This window comes from Gavialis gangeticus, unplaced genomic scaffold (assembly GCF_001723915.1).
Source record: "Gavialis gangeticus isolate Ggan-Ray unplaced genomic scaffold, GavGan_comp1, whole genome shotgun sequence".
NCBI lineage: Eukaryota > Metazoa > Chordata > Crocodylia > Gavialidae > Gavialis > Gavialis gangeticus.
Genome location: NW_017728995.1, coordinates 47,916,590 through 47,938,267, shown reverse-complemented (window position 1 = coordinate 47,938,267; position 21,678 = coordinate 47,916,590). Strand labels below are relative to the sequence as shown.

Below are 21,678 nucleotides of genomic sequence, written 5' to 3'. Positions count from 1 at the left end.
ATTACCTATGGATTTTGTGGGCATAGCTGAGAAAGAGACTACTGAATGTAGCCAAAATGGACATGTTTCAAATGTGACTTTATGCTTCCATGCAGAAAGAGAGTATGTGCGCATTAAATGCCTGATTTCCCCTTGCTCAATTTATTATTTGTGTGAACTTTTGAAAGCCTGTACCTAGCTCTGAAGGAACAGAAAGATGAAACTTTGTGTTCCTCAGTTTTTTGTCCCAGCTTCCTTCAGTGACTATATGAGATAGCACTGCCAACCCTTAATGGGTCAACCTGACTAATGTCTAGTTGTTAAATATATCCAGGGAATTAAGATGAGGAAATATGGATAGGGTACTTTTCAGCTGGTCACTTGTGTTTCTCCTTGGAGTTTTGAAAGCAAGGACTTGTATGCTGGTTGTTCCATAGAAATAGAGTTGTTTTTTTAAAAACCCAAATCATATTTTTTAAAGAATGAGGAACATTTTATGTGATGATTTTTCATTAAAAGCGTCCCTTTTGTGACCATCCTGACCTAGTCAGGTAACAAAGCCTGGGAATAATCCAAAGGGAAAGGACAGTGTTTACAATGATTAAACTAATGTGGTTGTTACCATTGCCCATCTGGAATTTCATTATCTTATCACAAAAATATGAGGATCTGGGCAGTTTTTTTCCAATGCAGTTGTCATGCAGTTCTTTCTTTTGCTAAGAACCAGGAAATGTTTTGCAACACATTGGAAGAACAAGGTTAAAATAGCCTGAATTTGGCAGCGAGGGAATGATATGTGAGTGTCTTAGTTTACTTTCAGGTTATCTGAGAAATACCACTCTTCTGAACCCGGGCACACCAGCATGCATAGCCACTCTGAAACAATGACAATAAAGCAAAAAAACCCCCAAAATATCTCTCAGTTAAGTGCATTTCTCTCTGGAAAGCAGGCAAATCCTAATGCATGTCCCCTCTTCAAGGGATTGTGGCAAATAACATGGTGTCCTGAAAAAGAATGAGAATGGCATCAAAAATATGTGAAAAGCAAACCAGCCTCTCCTGTTGTAGGCACATATGTGATAGCCTTTTTGTCCTCAGGAAACAGCTGAGTAGAAGATAAATCAACAATATATACTATAGTCTAAGACAGTAGTTCCCAATTTTTGCCGCTGACAACCATGCTTCCAGGCTCGCAATTCCATTTCTGGTGTGAGCACAACACCTCTACCTGAATTTCTGAAAAACTCATGGATCCACTCATTAAGATGGCAATGTGGAGAAGTTGTGGAATCTCCATCCTTGGAAGTGTTCAAAACCCAGCTAGGCAAAGCTTTGGCTGGAATAATCTAGTTGGGCCTAGTCCTGCTTTGAGCAGGGGTTGGACTAAATGACCTCCAGAGGTCCCTTCCAACCCTAATTTTCTATGATTCTGTGATTCGGAATCTGGTGTTTCAGGGAATGGTGAGCAGGGATGCCTCTTGGTGGTGTGTGACATTAGTGAAGTGTAACAGGAAGATGATGCAGAGTTACTCCAACTATTTTTGTTGTTTCTGGGGAATTCTATATATAAAAGTGCCCTGGTGTACAGTGGTATGGAATACCAGAAGCTTTTTTTTAATATCAGTTAATTGCAAAAATCAGACCTGTTCAATACAAAAGGTCACAATGCAGCATTTAGCTAGTAGTCCACAAAGAAGAAGATGCATAGCTTACTAGAAGAAGGCTGACATCTTCCCGAGATCCCCAAAGCAGAGGGGAAAGCTGATCTCAGTGACCATATATTGCCTTCAGATTGGTGAGTGCTGGGTTCAATTTCATGCTTCATTGCAGGCTACATGTATGATGCTGGACAGGTCACTTTTTTGTGTGCCTCCATTTCTCTTCTGTGCAAAGGGGATAGTAGCAGTTTCCCACCTCTCCAGGCTTTTCAAGTCAAGTCGCTCCTGAGGCTGCTGCAACCATTGGGGCACCTTAGATGCTGTGCATGATTGGTGATTCTTCGGGCAAAGTGACGTGGTGGCACACATCTCCTCTCCGGGTATGGATGGCTGTTAGCTCACAGGGAGCTCATCCACCCTTTGACAGGTCTTGTTTTTAGTCCTGCTGGGTGTCCACCTATCCTCCTCACCCAGGCTAGCCTAGGTGGGGGTGCCAGTTTAGTCACCAACAACCTAACCATGGAACAGGCTGTACTGGTTTACATGGTACCCCAAACCAGGCTATAGGGGGAATAAAAACAATTAAACTTGTGAGGTCCTCAGATACTATGGTACTCAAGACCTTATAAGTATTTCAGATAGTTTAGCATAAGACTAATAGGAGATTTTGCACAGGGATAAATTGTAGCCTATTGAGAACGTTTTGCATGGGGAAATTCCTGTAGGACAAAGAAGCCCATGTAAGGTTGGCCTGCTCCCTGAGCACCTTAACTGATCAAGGTCTCTGCTCTCTGGCACACTGGTGTTGCTTCAGATGTGGAAATCAATCTCCTAATGGTGGATACAGCCAAAGAAGTCACAAACGATCCCTTGACTAGTGAGAACTGTCCATATGACCTCACTGTCACCTGTTATGGACAAGTAGAAGCACAGCATATAGGAGGAGAAGGGGGCATGGTCAAGATATTCCTTTGGGGCTTCCGTAAAAGTTTCCACTGTTGAGACCAGTGAAAGTCTACACAGGTTGGAGCAACCTGAGTAAATCGCCCAGTGCCCAGCATCCCCAGGATTAGGGAAAAAAACACAGGTGGTTTAATGCACCAAGTGTTTTTCAGTGTAACATCAACCTTATCTTTTCAGATCCACTACACATCCTTGGTGGTACATGGATCTGTGAGTTGTCTCATGTCTTTCAGAACTGTGTCTCTTATTATTTAGTATATTTTCTTTTTTTACTAATTTAAGGTAATGTCCATCAAAACTAATTTGTGAGAATAAAACATTACCAGGTGAAGACTTATTTAGATTGCCAGACAAAATTGACAGAAATAGGATTATTAATGGTAACCAGCCTTGAAATTCTTATTGTTTTATTGGGCTAATTTTGTTAAGTTAAATCTCTTGAGGCTTGTGAAGCACTGTATTTATGAGATCACTTTCCTATTCTGCCTATAAAGAGAAACTAAAAATTAACTGGAAGTGCTTCATCTAATTTTTAACTGTTCTTAGAGCTTTGTACATGGCTGTATTAAAAATGGAAGCAACTTACAATATAATGAAATGAAACATGGAATGTAATTTATGCTAATAAGAGATATTAAAATAATATTTAAAGCCTAAACATCAAGAAGTTGGCTATAATTTAATTTTATCTTGTAACACTACTTACTCCTTCAGGGAATATCTTTTTAAGCATTCCTAATATAATGTACTTGTTCTCTCTTAAAACCTGTAAATTAACTTCAAAACTTGTTCTGAGACTTTTGAGTGCAAACAATTAGTTTTAATCTCATTAACAAAAGTAGCAACACCAGAACAATAATCATTGCAGAGTTAGTTCTGGATGGTGCTGCAATTACTAGTGAAGATATTTGTGCCTTGGTTTAAAAGAAAAAAGAAAAAACAAAAGCATGTAACTTCCTTTTTTCCTTTCTGTATGTATTTATGTTCAACTCAGGGCAAGAATTTTGTAGTATTCATAAAGAAAAAATAGACATAACAAAAATGGCATGAATTCATGAAAGCATGAGTTTATATATAGGCATCCTATATAAAGAACATGAAGATCCTGTACTCTAGATTAGAACAAATTTACTTGTCTGCTCATACCCATTTCCACTGTCCCCATGCACTTAGTTGTCTTGCTTCTTTGTATATGAATCAGAAGTATTGTACCATGATTTCTGTTCAAACTGTGTTTGCCTGATGCATAAAACATGACACAGAACAGCAAGATTTTGCTACCATCTGAATTACGTCACAAATCACCCAGGCTTTGTTCTCATGGTTATCATTATTTCATCAGAATCCCCCAATGTTTGTATAGCCTAATACAGTATATTGCACTTACTGTACCTGTATAGTATATTGTCTGTATACTGTATGCACATAAATATGTATATTCACCCATGTATGTATGTATAGTATGTTTATACATCTATGTATATGTATGTGTGTTTGTTCATAGTCTTTCACTAGAAATGTGTGGCTATTCATATACATTATGTGTACGCCAATTGCAAGGAAGTACGAATGCCAGCACCCACTTTTGATAACCTACTTTTACCCTCATTTTGTCTTGTTGAATTATGAAAATAAAAATGTCATGTATTTTAAATGAAAACTTCAGAAATGACTATTTTTCTGCTCCAAACTTACTTTTCTTACTCTTCTTTTCTTTAGTTTATGGAACTTAAGGTTGCATTGATGACTGTTTCATGTTTTCTGTGGTTTCCCATGATTGAAATATGTTTGACCCATTCTGCATTTTGTTGTTTCATCTTTTATGACAGTTTTATGTTTCATCTTTTATGACAGTTGAGCATTGATCCTAGAAGCACTAACTTTTAATCGGGGGGGAGTTGCACCAGTATCAAAGGATGGCTCATGTATCAAGTCTCTCATGTGTTTGTTAGATTCAGCCCCTTGATCAGCCTGGGGTTTTATTAAGTGACAAGAGGTGTTATTTTTAGTAATATTTTCTATTCTTTATTGAAAGAAAACCATTTCATACAGCCAAGCTAAAGGAACAGGTGAAAATGCCAGACTTTTATATAAAGAACACATTTTAAAAAACTTCTATAAGTTCCTGAGCAATAGGCAGATGTTCAAATAGTGTTAGAGACATTAGAGTATAATAGTGTGTTATAACGTAAGCCATAGTTTCAAGCAATCTGTTGAATGCTACTCCATAACAAATGATTAAACATTTATTGCAAAAGTTATCAATGTATTTATCTCTTTATAAATGTACCCTTAAAATATAAAGTTTGAACTAGGAATCTGTGGGTGTGTCTACATGAGACACTAATTGTGCAGTAACTTAATAACACTGCGAAGTAGTATTAATAACACTGCTGGGAAAAACTGTGCTAATAAGCTACTGTGCAGTAGTATTAGGCTACTGCACAGTAAGCATCACTTAAAACCCGTGTGCTGGCACTACTGCACAGCAGTGCAAGTTACTACGCATTGATTTAGTATTTGGTTACCCAAGTACTAAACTTAATGCGCAGTAATGATGGCACATTAATGAATGTGTAGATGCACCCTGTATGTAGGTTCAGCAATCTAGCCTTGATTCAGCCACATGGAGGCTAAACTTGAATGTTGTAAGTAGCTCTATAAAAGCAGATGGTGCCACTGGCATGCTTTAAATTGAGGATGAGTTTGTTTACTGGTTTGGGGTCTTTGGGAACCTCTGCTGTTTTACCATGTTTATCACTTTACCATATTGATGTATGTTAGTTTTATTATTTATCTTTAGAAATTTTGCCTAGCAGGAATGATCATAGTGTGTAATAACTTATTGCAGCATAGTGATATTAACTACTTAGAAAGCTGTTAGAAGGCAAATCTTTACACAGGAAACACTAATGTTTTTTAATTTTGCTTGATTGAAAGTGGCACGGGCTCTATAGTAAGATGCTTTCACCCAAATAAAATCACATAATAGAATATTTTCATTTTTTAAAGTCATAGTGTTAAATCTTAATCCCACTCAAGTCAGCGACAAAACTTCTGTTTACCCATCGGCTCTAACCAAGGACTCCCAGGAGAGAGTCCACAAATAATTTTCTTAGCAAAATGTATAATAATATGGAAAGGACACATCCTATGAATTGTGCTTGGTTTTTATGGGTGGGGGTGTGATTTTAATCACTTTCAGGTTGATGGGAGTTGATTTGAATGGGTTTTGGATCATGCCTAAGATGCCTATATCCTTTTTTGCCTTCTGAGAAAGAAAAGTATTGGTGACCAAGGCAATAATCATAACTTCATAATGCACAATAGACCCAAATTGAAAAGACCATTAAAAACAATGCCTGTGTCTAAGTTTTGTAATTAATAGGCTATATTTTATTTGATGTCATTACGTCTTAGTTTCTACAAAAAACTTCTGAAAATAGACTTAGATGATCTGAGAGACATTTCACCTCTTTACTCCATAGATATTTATTCACTTCTAGTAAAATATACCCTCAAAGTGTCAATATGTGGTTCAAATTTTCATTAGTAGCACATGGTATTTCACCATATGTTTTTAATGAAACACATGTCTGAATTCTGTGGCCCATTATTTTGAAACTTAAATGCACGCATCTTGAAACTAAGGTGCATTCATGGACTAAGACAGGTTATGTCTTATCAATGCTTGTATGGGGATCTTCCAAGGTAAATCCAAGTGCCTGTGGTGATAGTTTTAATTCAATATGTAGCCATCTTCCCAATTAATTAATGCAGGATCTGTGGCATTTTATCAGGGTACACTATACTACTGGTGATTCTTCTAAATATGAATTAGAAATGAAGAGATGATGTCCATATTTATGTGAATATGTTATCCTATTAAGGTTGTTATCTTACTGAGCAAATTCTTTATAATTTCTCATGAGCAGGCCTTTACATGTGAAGGCACTTTCTCCAAGACCTTAATGTTCTAATTCTATCATTTTTATCTCCAATCTTTAAAAGATTCATTTTTTGACAAGGCAGAAGCTTCATTGGCCTTATACTGACATTCAGTTTCTCCTGGGAGAGTCACTGTTCTTGGAGAAATCATGAATGAAAGATTCATGAATGAAAAATCATGAATGAAAGAAAGATGTTCAGGCTTTTTCTCCTGAAGCAAAAAATGGCTGATCCAGGAAAAAAAAAACTAGGAACAATGAGGGTTAAATAGCTCCCCAGAGAGTTTCTCCTGGGAGAGCAAATGTTACTGTTATGTCTGAGCCACATGCCATTTGGGTCCATTTGCTGAGGGTACTTTATATACCATAAAGATTTAAAGGGAAAATGTAATCTTTTATTGTAAATCTGTGGCATTGGCCTTTTCTGAGCTGAAACATTAATAAAGGTTAGCTAAATCCACATCTACAGAATAAATCATAAATGGTTATTGTGCATCATTTTAATAAAAAAAAGTACTAAAGAAGCAGCATTATAAATATGAATTAATCCCTATTAATCAGTCTTTATCAGCAGCATGCTTGAGTATGACAGGCCAGCATCATAAATCTGGTACTTGAGGGAGAGGAATCGAAATGAATTTTGTTACGAAGAAATGAATGAAAGTTTTGCCATGGACATGAAAAGGAATACAACTGGGGTGTTGTGTTCTAACACGTGTTTTTATGAGTAGGACTGGATTTACCTCTACCAAAATGTAACCCTGCACCCCCACTACCACCACATTTAAAACATTGGGAGCTTTTCTGGAAAAAACTGTTCCCTCTGTGTCAGAGTTCTGTAACTTTCACGTGCTACCAGATTTGCCCCTTTTCTTCATTCACATAGTAGTATGACCTGAAAGATTGAAATACCATACCCTTAGTACTTCTGCCACTGGTTTGATCTTTTCCCAATTGGAAGCAATGCCACAGTTTCCACTGGCTAACTTCAATGCAGCAGAATTGGATTTGTGCCCCACATTGACTGCCTCTGTGTGACTGGCAGCAATCAGCTAGAATACGTGTCATGTTGCCTTCTTGCGTAATGATTCATTGCTATGTTAGACCCTTCTCTAAATACAGAGAGAGTGAATCCTTAGAAGGTAAGGAATCTGCTTTCAGTAATTCTTACTGATACATTCAATCTATTAATTTGAAACAGAAAATGCGCATGGGTGAGGCTTGCTCATATAAGCAAAGACTGAAGGATCAGGTGCTTGCTTTCCTTCACTACTATGGAACAGATTAATCAAATTTGGAAAAAAAAAAATGTGTGCCTGCTTTATACTGTGCTTCTGTTCTGCTAGCAGCTGAAAATTTGTGGTGGTTTTGCTTCTAAGTGCTTCATGGTCATGAAAAGCTTTTTAGCTTTGGCAGAGACTGTCCATATCATTTAAATTTAACATAGTCAGACTAGGTTGCCCTCATCCACTGCCTGTGGTTATCCTAACACAGTATTTAATTTCCTTTGCCTTTACAGTGACCATGAAGATGTATCAGGGTACGTGGGTTGAGTTACATGCTTGTTTCTTGATTCTATAGAAAAGGCCTAATTTAAGCTTTCATTTTCATGAATGCCCTCAGTGTTTCTCTGCCACATGAATGAGATGGATTTGAGATAATGTTACACAATTACCTTAATAGTTGCTACTCTACTGAGTCTTACAAATATGCCATTTATACAGACTATGTTGGTGGGTCAAGTAGAAATTTTCAAGCCAATTATTGATATGAAAACTTAGCTTTGATAAGGAAAATGCATGCTTATAAATATGTTAATGAGACCAGGTCAAGAAGATTGGTCTAACTGTTAATATAAAATGAAATGCAGAAATGTTAATTTATCGTTCCTTTTTTATTGAGGGCTTTTGAAATGGTCTTAGGGGAACTAGTTAGACTGACTCCAGAGACTAGGGAAGTACTGCTATATGGGCCACATCAGTTCAGTGTGTAGTATTTGTGACATTTGGTAATTCGCAACAATGAATTACGGAAATGGAAGACTGGAATCAACTATACTAAATGGTTTACTAATCATTTATTAATTTAATTTAGGGGTAAGGAATAATTGAATATGGCAATTAATCTGCAGGAATTCCTGGAGTTCCAAGGATTTCTTGTCTCCTCTTGTTCTTAAATGCTGAGTACGTAAGACATAAGGCTTTCTATATTTGGTAAGACCTGTCATGTATGTTGATATAATTCATAAAGAGGTTCCTTCTTGTATTACAAAAAGCATGTTCATCCAAAAACAACACCGGATTTACATCAAATGTGCCAGCACTTGTTACAGGGATTTTGTTTGCTTTTTATGGTAGTAGTGTGTTTTACATTAAAAGCCCATCTTTAGAAGTTTAGGAACATATGATTTACTATAACAGACCAGAACAGGTCCATCTAGTTCTTGCTTCTAGCAGTGACCAGAACCTTATACTTCAGAGGAAGACAAGTAAGGGTGGTGTCATGTGTTCAGCTTGCTATGAAAATGCAAGTAGATGAATGCTCAAGAAGTTTAGCACTTTGTAAGTGCGTATGTTGCAAATTTGTTTTGTTTCAGTCGAGGGCTACCTCCTAACATGTACTAACTTTAATAGGTCACTACGTTCCAATGATTTGATCTTACTATTCAAGAGTGATTAAGGGAGGCTACCAACAGGCCTCAGAGTGCGCTTCAATGCAGATAGTTACTTCTCGACTTGACTAGGCCTCTGTAAGACATCTGTAGCCTTAGGGCACATTGTGTGGCTCCTTTTCCTCCCCTACAACATGCCCCAAGCCTCACCGATGTTATCATAATGTAGTTTTCTCCTGTTGGGGCTTCAGCCTCCTTGGCCTCTGCCCCTTTACTCTTGCTAGACCTTTTTTAGCCTAGACCCATGGCACCAGACTTGGCTTTGAGGCACTAGCTTCCGTCTACCACGTTCAGTCTCCAGGCCCCTAGCCTCTGTCTGCCAGGCTCCTGACCCACTATGGCTGTGCTCCTCTGGTGCCAGGCCCGTGGCTCCTATCTTCTTTCAGTCTCCAGGTCACTGGCCTCTGTTTGTCAAGCCCTTAACCCACTATGGTTGTGCTCCTCTGGTGCCAGGACCATGACCCCTATCTCACTGTGCCCCTCCCAGGCACTGGGCCTCTGGCCCTTGACTCACCGTGCCCCTCCCAGGCAGCAGACCCCTGTCCCCCATCTGCTTTGCAGCCTTGCACTGCCTGCTCACTAGGCTTGCCAGTAGCTCAGGCCTTGAGCCTGCCCCTCATGGGGCTCAATGCAATCACATGCCTCACAGGCACTCATGAGACCTTGAAACCCACCCCTTACAGTCCCAGCCCAAACCACTGGTCTGCAGAGTCATTCAATATAAACCAGGTTCCTGCAGGAGCATGACTGCCTTACAACCAAGAGTTCTTGCCTGCGTGGTGGCTGGGGAGAGATTATCTAACCACTGCAGGCTCTGGGCTTATTTAACTCCAGCCTGAGCCTTCTTCTGTTCAGGTGAGGCTCCTATTAGCTCTCCTCTGCCACCTGCAAGCAGTCTCTCAGGCTGCTTGCTCCCATAAAGGAGCAGGCACATCCCAGTGCCCTGCTATGGTATGATCAGGCCTTTCCTTTTCCCTTCTCTTGTCCTTGTTGTGACAAGGTATTTAGCAGAATTCACAGATTCATTGGAATCCAACAGGACCATGCCATGAATTCTTCGGCTGTGGCCTCAAACTTGTGACCTCTGGGCTTAGTGTGCTAGTGCCCGCATTACCCCAGTCCCCGACAATACCCTAGAACAGCAGAACGTATAACTAGTTGTGCAAGGCAATATGTGTCAGGAGTCATGTTAGGATCAAAATGAGCTATGAAGTGTAATTTCTTGTAAAATTCCTCTGTAAATTAAAATACAGGTTCTTAGTAAACAAATAGTCACTGTTCTGGCACCTGCATGACTTACACTTCTTTTCCCCAGCAGAAGCCACAAAGGTTAACTAGTCAATTTTTAAATCAGATACATGTCAGCAACATGGGAAATACTGTTGTATAAACAAAACCAGAAAATATTGTCTTATACTCCCTAGGAAACAGAGACTCCAAGGGAGAAAACATTAAGGCAAGGATAGTAAATGCTCTTTTTACACTTCCAGTGCACTATTATTCATATGTTGATCAGCAATATACTACAATAAAAATCTCTAGAAATAGGTTTAATACAATCTCTTAGCTTTGTTTGATTGTATTTAACAAGGAATATCTCTTTTCAGCTATTGTGCCCCCACTTCCCTCTATATTTGAACTGCCAAACTCAAGGAGAAGTTGAGAGGTTACTCAATGTGTTAATTTAAAAGAAGCATTGGGACCAATGTATTTGAAAGGGAATATTGGATCCTACAGCTTATCTTCTGGTTGTGCTTAATGCATCTTTTATGCTTGTGAATACTATGTAAGTATATGAATGTAAGACAATGCTACTATGAGCTTTGTTATACTCAGGGACTCACTCAGGACACGTTCTAGAGCTGATCGGTTAGTCTGCACAATGTCTACAGTTACTGTGATATCAGCTGTTCATGAATCTTTCCTATTTACGTTACATGCTCAGTGCATTCCTGAATGTATACTTAATACTGGATTACTTTTTATTAATAAGTAATTTGCTTTTAAACATAACAATGAAATAACTGATAAGCAAATTCATAGCTATTTCGATAACTATGTGCTCCCGCCCAAATTATACTCTAATTGATGCTGATCTAAATCCAAAGTAACTCAAAGTCAAGAGAACTACTCCAGATTAACCCTGCTTAATGGGAGTAGAATGTAACCTTCACTCTTTTGGCTTTACAATTCCTAGAAGTAATAGAACCCAGGCACAGTGCGATGATTTTAGAAGTTTTATGAACCAGAATCTATACAACATAGCATAGGTGTTAAAAATTATCTTGGCATTATTATTTAAGTAAAACCCTAGCTGTAGTGATGTCAATGCTCAAAGTCCTCTTGCCTTTAACTGTATACAGATTTCCCCCTGCATCTTTTTGAAAGATGATTCCTATTGATATACTGCAACAGATGGGTTCCCCTTGTAAATGTATGGTGGTAGGATCACCAGGAATGGGAGGAAATAGAAGGTGAAGCCACTACTGTTACTTAGCAACTTAGCTATATCGCAGTACAAGCCATATGTCATGCACCAGTGGCATGTGAGTAATGTGATTCCCTGCCTTCCTAAGTGCAAATACATCAGTCCACCACATTTCTGGAAAATAGTTGCATCAGAAAAAGTGCCACCATGAGTGTCATTGGGAAGGAGTCTGTGGATATTTCTGTGTCAGAACAGGCAAATGAGAGGGACCAGTACTGATTTTGGTATCCCTTTCCCATAGAGGATGGTAAGTGGCTTTCAAAAACCTTTCTTTTTCACTTATTAGCCTGATGGAAATGACTAGCATGTTTGACCTATTGAAATCATTGGGAGAACTGTTCATAGAGTATATATATGTTGGTTTGTTTTCAGGTACAGGAGCCATTTCTAATCATTTCAAAAAATGTTATTTTTTTTACTTTGAGTCATTGTAAGGTCACTTTCTATATCCTTACACCAAATTTTTTACTGTCATTTCTGTGATAGTGTATGGTAATCATAAAGAAAAGGGCATTTGTACATAACATTCATGATCATATAAGCATTATTTGGTTTTCCCCATACGTCCCGTAAATGATGAATCAGCCCCCCTGCCTATCCAATAGAAGTGGAAAGAAAAGCACAAGGATCAGCAGAGGACAACCTCCTCCTCAACCCAATAGCCTGTACAATTACAGCAAAGTAAGTGTGAATGTACAATAATGGGAAAAAATATGGAAACATGCAGAAACATGAGCATTCCTGTTAACTAAAGCTTCAAGTGCCACTTTAATAACCCAACCCTATTAAAAACAGGCAGACAATTCACCAGAAAAGGTATCTATACCGAGGAAAACAATGGAGTGGGACATGATCTATTATACTGTGTTTTGTACCATAGCCAGAAGAGTAGTTGGAAAGAATGCTCAACTTCAATCATGGGAAAGTTGACACAGTATGAAAATGGGTCAACATTTTCCTCCCCTGTTTTTGAAAACAGTTGTAGACCTGATTGGAAACTTTTGAAATTCAGATATTTCAGCAACTACTAATTTTCATGAATACTTTTTGTCCAAGTTGTATCCTGTTTTTATCACAGCTCTGGAAACGTAGTGTATTTCAATCAGCTCACCTCTGTGCAAGGACTATTACGTGCCTATACACATAATTAATTCATCAAAATAGGACTTACAGAGAACCTATAAGGTATTTATGTAGTTATTTTTTATATAAGGGAAATGTATCAATGGAGAATGTTATATCATACGGTTATTGTACATGTATGGACAAAGTTAGATAGTTTAATTGAGAAACAGTATCACAGCTCCAATATTGTTAATTTTGTGTTTGGTCCCATCTACATTTTTACTGCTTTTTTTTTTCTCTCCTCATATTTTTGGTTTTGCAAAGACCCTGGTTTCAAATATAGTCTGATAGGTATGAAATCTGAAGGTGTTTCCATATCTTTTTTCAGTCTTCTCTCTCTGTATATTTACTAACCACTAACAAAGTGCTTGTACAATGTATTAATGCAATTGTTGTGCTGTGATATGTGTTGGGTGTCCAGATTCTTGAAAGACCCTAAAAGCATATTAAAATATAAGATTTTGTGTCATTTACCAGTTAATGATGTGGGTTCCTTTTTTCTAATAGATATAAATGGTGAGGACTGTATCTAGCATTAACTGCTTAATGCTACTAAGAGGGATATAAAAATATTTTATTCTGTGTTTTTTATCCATACAAATTATCTGCAAAAACAATATTTTCTCAATGACTGGAAAAGAATTATCACATTCTTTTTTTGTTTGTTTTGCTTTCAAAATACATTTTAATATTAACAAATGCTACATCTGCCCTTACTTGTCTCACTCTGTCTCTTTCTCTCTAATTTGTCTATCTTAGATACCTATCACATTGCAATGTAGGGGCCAGATCCTCAGCTGATATAGGTGTGAGTAACTCCTTTGGTATCCATAGAGCTACACCCATAAGCAGTAGTCAGTTGTTAGGCAATTCAGGGTTTTTAAGTATGTCTGTTGTGCCATGGTGATTCTTTCTGTATCTTGGAGCTTATTTCCATGAGCAAATATGAACTACCCCACTTTGAACACTTACTGTCACACATTTCTATCTGCTGAAGTAGTATTTTATAGATTAACACTTTCCATGTTTTACTTTACAGTTATATTCTGTTTGAACCATGCTCTTTACTGAGGTAACTGAGCACTTGTAACACTAAGAATAACTGAAGAATATCTGTTGTCTGAGGTCCCTCTACTTTCCATCTTCCACGGAATAGTTTCATGAATGTATTTTTATGTCATTCCTGCCATAAAAAATAGTGTATGTGACATGTAATTTTATGGTAGACATTGTAGCCATGATGGCTCAGGAATTATGTGAGAGTCTAGGTTTTGGTTTTGGTTTTTTTGGTTTTTGGGGGGGAGGGGGATGACATCCTTTATTGGACCAACTCTATAGTTGGGATAGTTAGCTAAGCTTTTGAATGTAAAGCATTCTTCTTCAAGTTGCACGTAATTTTGCGAGAGAGCAAGAGTAAACAGTGAGTTTTGCCTTTGTAATGGAAAGTGGGGATATCTATTGTCATTCTTAGTTCCAGCATGTGTGAATTCCAGAGCGTGTGCCCATCTGAAAGAAAGCTCTTTCACTTTTGAGTTAAAGAGTTTTAATTTGAGAAGTAGATATGTTGACAGTGGTTGGAAAGTAGGCTACTAAAGTGATCCTTTAGGTATCTAGACCAGACTGTTTAAAACCTTTAAAATAAGGACTAAGACCTTATGTCTGAAGGGAAATGTAGTATCCAGGGGAAATATGTTCTCAATACATTCTTCACTTTTTCTTGGCTGATGGGTTCATGCCTAATAAATTGTGTTGTGATGGTGCCAGATGGTAATAGAAATATATCTGCTTAGCACCACACACTGACATATTGGTCCAGTAAATCTTACCATTTGTCCTAACAGCTGCAGGGTACAGAATAGAAAGATGCTCCACAAAGGAAGGAATCTAACAGCAGAGGTGCATTTGCCCATCACTAATGTGTGAGTGCAGCCTATTTTGCAGTGTTCCCTAGTCAGCTGCCATCTTTCTCAGGTTGGAGAGAAGAATTCTGACAGGGTGCAGAGAAATCTGAGACCATCCTTTATCCAGGGAGAGCAAGATCTTATTCTTAAACCTAACCAATGATATTTCTGTTCTAAGACTTGCCCTGAAGTTTACATGGGACAGAATCAGTTTAGCGGCAGCTCTTTGCTAAGTTCTCAACAACCTTCCTGAGGGAAGGGAGATTTGTACTATGTAGCTAGTTGGCAAAGTCTGTTCCATGCAAGAGAGATTTTTTGAAGCTTAGGAAGACATTTAGCCTTTTTGTGTGCCATCTTCTTCTACTGATATTTGTTTCCACCCATTCATCCTCTTTATCTATCACAAGCCACCTGAGAATTGGGTGCAATTGTGGAGAGGACTTGTCTGTGCCTGGTACATGGTCATAATAGCTCACAGACTATTGTCCCCAGTCAAGTTTTTTTTCTCTGTTGGGCCCATGCAATGTTGTGGATGATCTCTGACATTGTATAGAGTTGGAGAAGGATCTGACCACAACTTGAATTAATCAGTCAACTAAGACGTTGGTTAGACTGTGAAAATTAAAGTCTACTATTACCCGGTTCTACACAGTGACCAGCTTTAGAGGTTAGACTGACAAGAATAAAAATCTCACGTAATCAATGTTTGAGTCAACAGCTCTGTTATATATATTTTCTAGAATAATTTAAATTTTGAGACCAGTAAGGTAAACTGAAAGTATGAAGGATCCAATACTAATTGAGCTATTTCCATAGATGGAAATATTACAATGTTCTGGTGTAGTTCTCCAAGCAAAAATTGTCTCTTAGATACTGATAGAACGTTAAAATATTCCAAAATGCTCCTCAAAACTTCTTCATCCTTTTGTTGGCAGCTCTTTTAAGGAAAACATTTGGCATTCTGTTTTTGGGGAGGGTGTAGTTTCCTGTTAAAGGGTTCCAAATTTTGAATGAAAGCACTATAGTTATTTCATGGACCCAGTTGACAGGAATTCCTGGGAAGGAAATGGAGATATGAAGAGGGTGTGGTTGCTGTTCCAGTCTATAAGCCAGTATAACAACTACAGAGTCATGTGCTACGGCTCTGTGTCCTGTCTCCAGTTTGGGAGGTGGATATGGCATGATCATTTGGGTTTTGGCATTAAAACTAGCTGACCCTTTTTCTTTAATAAAAATGTATTTAAAACTGTTGTTTTTATGCAGCCACATTTCTCACTGGCCTGCTTCCTCTCCACCTATTTAGTCTCATTGATGAAAACACCTGCTTGGATTTGGACTAACTCATACACACCTAATAAAAATGACAACCAAGTCCTCTTTCATAAGAAGATTCTGGAGATCCCTAAAAATCAGTTATTGTTTCAGTGATATCTTTGGCTTTCCTGGAAGTATTTTCTATATTAAGAGGGATCCAGTAGTTCTTAAAGGACATGATCCAAAGCCAGATAAAGTCAAAGGAAGGACTCTTACTGACTTCAAAGGGCTTTAAATTAATGCACTTAACAGATGCATTCAGATTTATAATGACAAAAGAGGAAATCCTGGCCTCATAGAAGTCCATGGGAGTTTTGCTGTTATTGTAAAACAGTGCAAGAATTGAACCTTTACATTTTGAAGAGTCTGGCTTCCAGACTTCATGAGAGTTTGCTACAGCTGTGACATAGAAGACTGCTGAATTATCATCTCTTTTGCATCCCATATCTGTGAGAGAATTTTTTCATTTATATCATGAAGAGACTGTTGATTAAGGAAGAAAACACAGGAAAATGTTTCTAGAAAACAAGCTGCTTCACTGAATAATAATTTGTTTTCAGTTAATAAAGACTCCTTAGTTTTATACTTTAATTTAAAATAATGATGTGAGTTTAAAATTTGGAAGCAAGAGAGTGGCTTCTCTCTGTTCAAATATGGTTAAACATTAATAAATGTTGCCTCAGCACTCCTGTGACATAAACAGTCACAGGGTTGTTTTTTCCTATAAGAAAACTGAAGCATTATAATTTACTTATTTTCCCAAGTTCTTTCACAAATTGGTGGTTTGGGCTATCTGGAAAATAAGACTTTGGTTTCTATCAAAATTGGAGTTTCTACAGCTATTAAAATAGTTCCATGAAAAACCAGTCAGGGAGGCCAACCCCAGAGTAGCTGATAATCCAGGGATGAGGGCACTCACTTGGGGAGAGGAAGAAGAAGGATCCAGTTTCAAAGTCTTGCTCTGTGGGTGCATGCACACAAGATGCTTTAGTGCACAGTAGGATAGCTTACTGAGTGGTAAGCATGCACATCTACATGTGCACACACTGTGCAGTAAACTTTGCTAATCATGAGAAAATTTGCTACCTGTAAATGCAAGTAGAAAATTTACTTGTGATTAGTTACTGCACAGTAGCACTCGTGTAGGCACCTGACCAAGAGTTAATCTGATCCCAGTCAGCCAGCCAGCAGGGTGTGCGAGATTGCTTCCTGCCCCTAGGAGCTGCCTGCTGCCAGGGTGGGCTCTGCCACCGGAGCCTAGGCAGAACCTTATCTCCCAGCTCCTGCTCTGTCCTCACGATTGGGGAGTAGGGGGCTGGGAGATCTTTATCTTCCAGTACCAGCTCTGCAACTGCGGGGCCAGCTCTGAGAGATCCTTATCTCCCAGCACCAGCCCCACGATTGTGGAGCTGGTGCTTGGAGCTCCCTGCTGGTGTGGCTGGTAAGTTTGTTTCCTACCCAGCTCCATGATTGCAGAGAAATCTCAGGAAGAGACATTGTCCCTGCCCCTGGCAACAGGCAGCCCCTTGGGAACAGGGACCAATGTCTCAGTCCTGGCCAAGAGACAGGTGTCTCTTGGCCGAGTGCTCTCTGCCAGCCCCTGGGGTAGCACACAGGGGAAGCCTAGCCCTGGTGGCAGCAGAAGCCCATTGCAGGCCCCCAGGAAACTAAAGGGCTTGAACCGGAATCTTTCCTAGTGGAGGTAAGTGCCCTATTTGCAAGGCCTCAAAATTAGTCTTTTTTCACACTTTCCTCTTTGAATTGTTCCAGTCTCTCTAACTAAACACAAATACATCAGCTCACAGCCTCCACACTGGCTCAGTAAGTGTATATATACAAGTACTAAATGACTGTGCAGTAATGATTGCATAGTCAGCGTCTCATGTAGATGTAGTCAGGGTGTCCTAGAACCCAGTTTTAAGCTGATAAAAAAAAGTTTTTTATCCAGACAGCTAAGAGCATTTTTCAAAAGTTATCCTTTATTTTTACAAAGAAGCACAACCTAGTTAACTGGCTTGTCCGCTGCAAAGCAATGGTAGAACTAGAGGCAGAATTGTGGCTATCTGTTAAACCATGTTACTACCAATTTTTGAAAGCAAAATTAATTAATTATAATTTATATCCATCTATCTATCAATAGATAGATAGAACAGATTGAACAAATACCTATTTAAAAGACAAGTAGTTCCATTCAGTTCGTCTCTATCCATTTGCCTACCATTTGCATGTAAGATTTAAATCAAATTTTTTATCAAATCGTGGACTATTTTGGTGGGGAGAGTTATTGTTAAGTTTCTTGTTCCTTGTGCTCAGAGAGAGGGAGAGTTCACTAGTAATCATGCGTATATGGCTTTAAATATCCTCTTCCTTCATATGTCTATAGGCAGAGAAAGGTTTCTCTCTCAAGTTTTTCACACAAGATCCCTATTTGAATGTTCATTTATCAGTTTTACTTTGTAGAGTTTTGAACAGCATGCCAAATGTGTTTCGTTTCAGTTGTTTCACTTGTTGGCCATTTCTGGGTATTTAGAAGAGCTGCAATTATAATAAGGATCCAGACTTGTCCTTGTGTACAGCAGTCACAAAATTCCCATTGATGTCAGCAATGACATGTAAGGCCACTTTTCAAAGAGAACTCTTCTGCATTTCAAATTTTGCTCTGGCATTTTTGCTCAGACAATAATTTCTGCACCATTCCTTCCATGAATCAAATCATTTACATACTCAAGAAGTATTTATATGCATGGTATGTATGCAAATCTTGTGCACATGCAAATTACTGTGAATGGAGCCACTCATGTCAAAATGATTGTGTACAACATTAGAATTCTCATTTTGAAGAGTATGCCCTAAATCAAGCAAAACTAAAACACCAAATATCTCCTCTTCTTCTTCTTTCTCACCCAGCTGTTTCAGATTTCTGTCATTTACTTTAATTAAAGCAATGTTTCAAAATAAAATGTGCACACGTATGTGCATGTATCTATATAAATAAAATAAGCTTATTTTTATAGCAGTAATAAAAAATATTATGTTTGCATAAAGCAAATTGTGCAATTTGTTTCCTTTGAGACGCTGTGGATGCATGCATATTTTGGTTAAGAAAGGTTCTGAATTTTGGTAAAAGGTCCTGTGTTTTGCTTTGCTTTGCTTTTCTATATACCTTATGTTCAGGCAGGATCTTTAGGTTTATCAAGTCATGATTTAAAACTTATTGCAAAACACCCCAGCTTTTCTTTCTTGGCTCCCACATTCATTTATCATTTATCCTAGAAAAGCAAATGCAATATGCTAAACATCAAAGGAGCTGAATCTCTCTGGTTAGGGTGTTAATGAACTCAACCACCTCATAGACCTAGCTCTAAATCAAATATAATAGAACCACTTGGAAGCAAAGGTTCAAATCCCTCTAGAATCAATTAAGTCATTCATCTTAAATAGATACATTTAGTGCTACATGACTATTTGTGTGTGTTTGTGCACACACTTATTTATCTTTCAGATGGACCATTCTGGTGTTCATGAACGTAACAGGAATCCTGGCTCTGGCTTTCTTTTTCACAGGGGTAGGAATTTACCCCCATGGCTTTGGCTAGAATCATCTTTGCTCCTTGTTATGTTTCACATTGTGAGCCAGTTGGTCGCCATTCTCCATGCCAGGACTGGTGCTTTGTGTGCTGTCAGTCTCATTCTAGAGCCTGATTTGGGAATGGTGTGTTGTCCGTCTTGTTTCTGAAGTAACGTTGCATATTTTTGGCTTGAGTATGTCATGTAGCTGTTCTCACTACCAATCAATCAGTTATGTGCCTTCATGAACTTTAATTTTTATATATATAACACCAAACAAAATCCTAATTTTGACTATCAGTGATTCAGGAATGGTGTTAGCAAGTTGCTACCTGATAGAATGGAGGGGAGGGAGGGAGGGAGGGAGGCTGAAACTGAAAAGAGGGAGAATGTCAGAAGAGAAGCAGGAGCAGAACCAGCTATGATCACTGCCATTTGACAATGACAGATAGGATTAGGCCTAAATCAGCCACGTTATAGACATACATTTTAAACAGTTTAGTAGCCCTGTTAAGTTCAGTGGGGCTACACAGATAGTTAAACAGCTGTTCAAATATTTTGCTAGATCAGGATTTTTTTGTATAAAATTTGTGTGGAACAAACTGAAGATTCAGTTAGCTTATTCTTTAAGTGTGCATATTGGCAACATTATGATGCAATCTTCAACTGATCATCTTCTCTGCAATAGTGAAGATGCACCTTCTCTTTCAAGCTTCACTTGTAACTTGAAGATGTGTTTCCTTGTTCAGTGCACTTAATAGTTTGCCCCAAAAGGTGTATTAGAGCTAGGTAAGTAGAGCAAATAAAATCCATTAATGGTTTTTTCTAATTTCTAAAATGTTACAATTCTGTTTCTTCATCTGGTATGTTTCCTTTACATAATCTAGCAAGTAAATATTACATTAGTAATACTGAGCCTTTACACTGTATACATGATTCCATGCATCTAATTAGAGAAGAGGAGTGTACTGGGTGAACAGCATATCCAAGCAAATCTTTAATTTTAAATGCTCTTTAAAAACTTCTTGTGAAGAAGCTGTGTTTCAAGAATTACTCAGCAGATGATCGGTAAAGTGAAGGAAATCACACACAATTAGTTCATGGGAAAATGGAAAATGTAACAAAAAATGTGCTCATTATAAATTATTCACCCAACTCTAAGGTGTACAGGGGTAAATTCAGAAAGAATCTTGACCTTTCTATGCTTGAATTATTTTAGCTCCAGTGCTGCAAGGAATTACAGACCTGTTGTGTAGCTGCTAATATGCAGACAGAGTCTGCAACGTTTCTTCCAGCTTTGAGAGTGTTTTGCTACCTACAGTGTAAAGATTCAGCTTCAGTCCCTTTGAAGCATGAGAAATAGTGTATGTATTATAAGATATTGACCCTGGCAAAGTCTAATACAGCACAATAGGGAGAGCATGTGAATACTGTAATACATTCTTGACAATTACAATATATGCTGATGATGGCAGTTCACAGTGCTTGATGACTAATGAATACAGCATAATGTACAGATTTTTTATTAGAGCTTGAACTCTTCCCTAACTGGGTGGATAAAAAGAAAAATGATTTCCCCATGCCCATCAATGAAATCTGTAGCTGAACTGCCCTGAAACTGGTATGTGACCACATATTTTGGATGTTCTTGTCAGTGAATTGTATGCAGACTGCATGCCTACTCTGCCACAAAGAGGGCTCCAGCAAAAGGAAGACACTGCTGCATAAGTAATAAAATATTGTCATTGGCTATAATGGCAGATAAACCTCTTCCTTATAAGAGCCAGTAAAGTCAGTGGATGTCCCTCCATTGAATTTGATGAGTTTGGGATCAGGATCAAGGAGATGGACAGAAATAGACTCTTTATTGACTTGATTGCCTCATGAAAGCAACAAGCAGCAAATGATGCAAGTTAGAGCCAAGTATTCGAATAAAAGTTAGAAGGCAAAGTACACTCACAGTAGACTTGTCATTTTAGTCAGTTGTACATCTGGTAGGTGCTTAATTCTAGCTTTATAAGGTTGTTAAATAACAGATTTCATGTCTAATATATCATTATCTTCT

At 38.2% G+C, this 21,678-nt stretch overlaps 1 protein-coding gene across 1 annotated transcript in view; it reads left to right on the top strand.

The window, feature by feature from the left end:
* Positions 1-21,678, top strand: part of NYAP2 (neuronal tyrosine-phosphorylated phosphoinositide-3-kinase adaptor 2) — a 155,805-nt gene that overhangs the window by 125,361 nt on the left and 8,766 nt on the right. Inside the window, exon 8 of the mRNA XM_019503075.1 lies at positions 12,292-12,387. Within this exon, the coding sequence (XP_019358620.1) occupies positions 12,292-12,387 (96 nt within the window). The remainder of the gene's footprint in view (positions 1-12,291; positions 12,388-21,678) is intronic.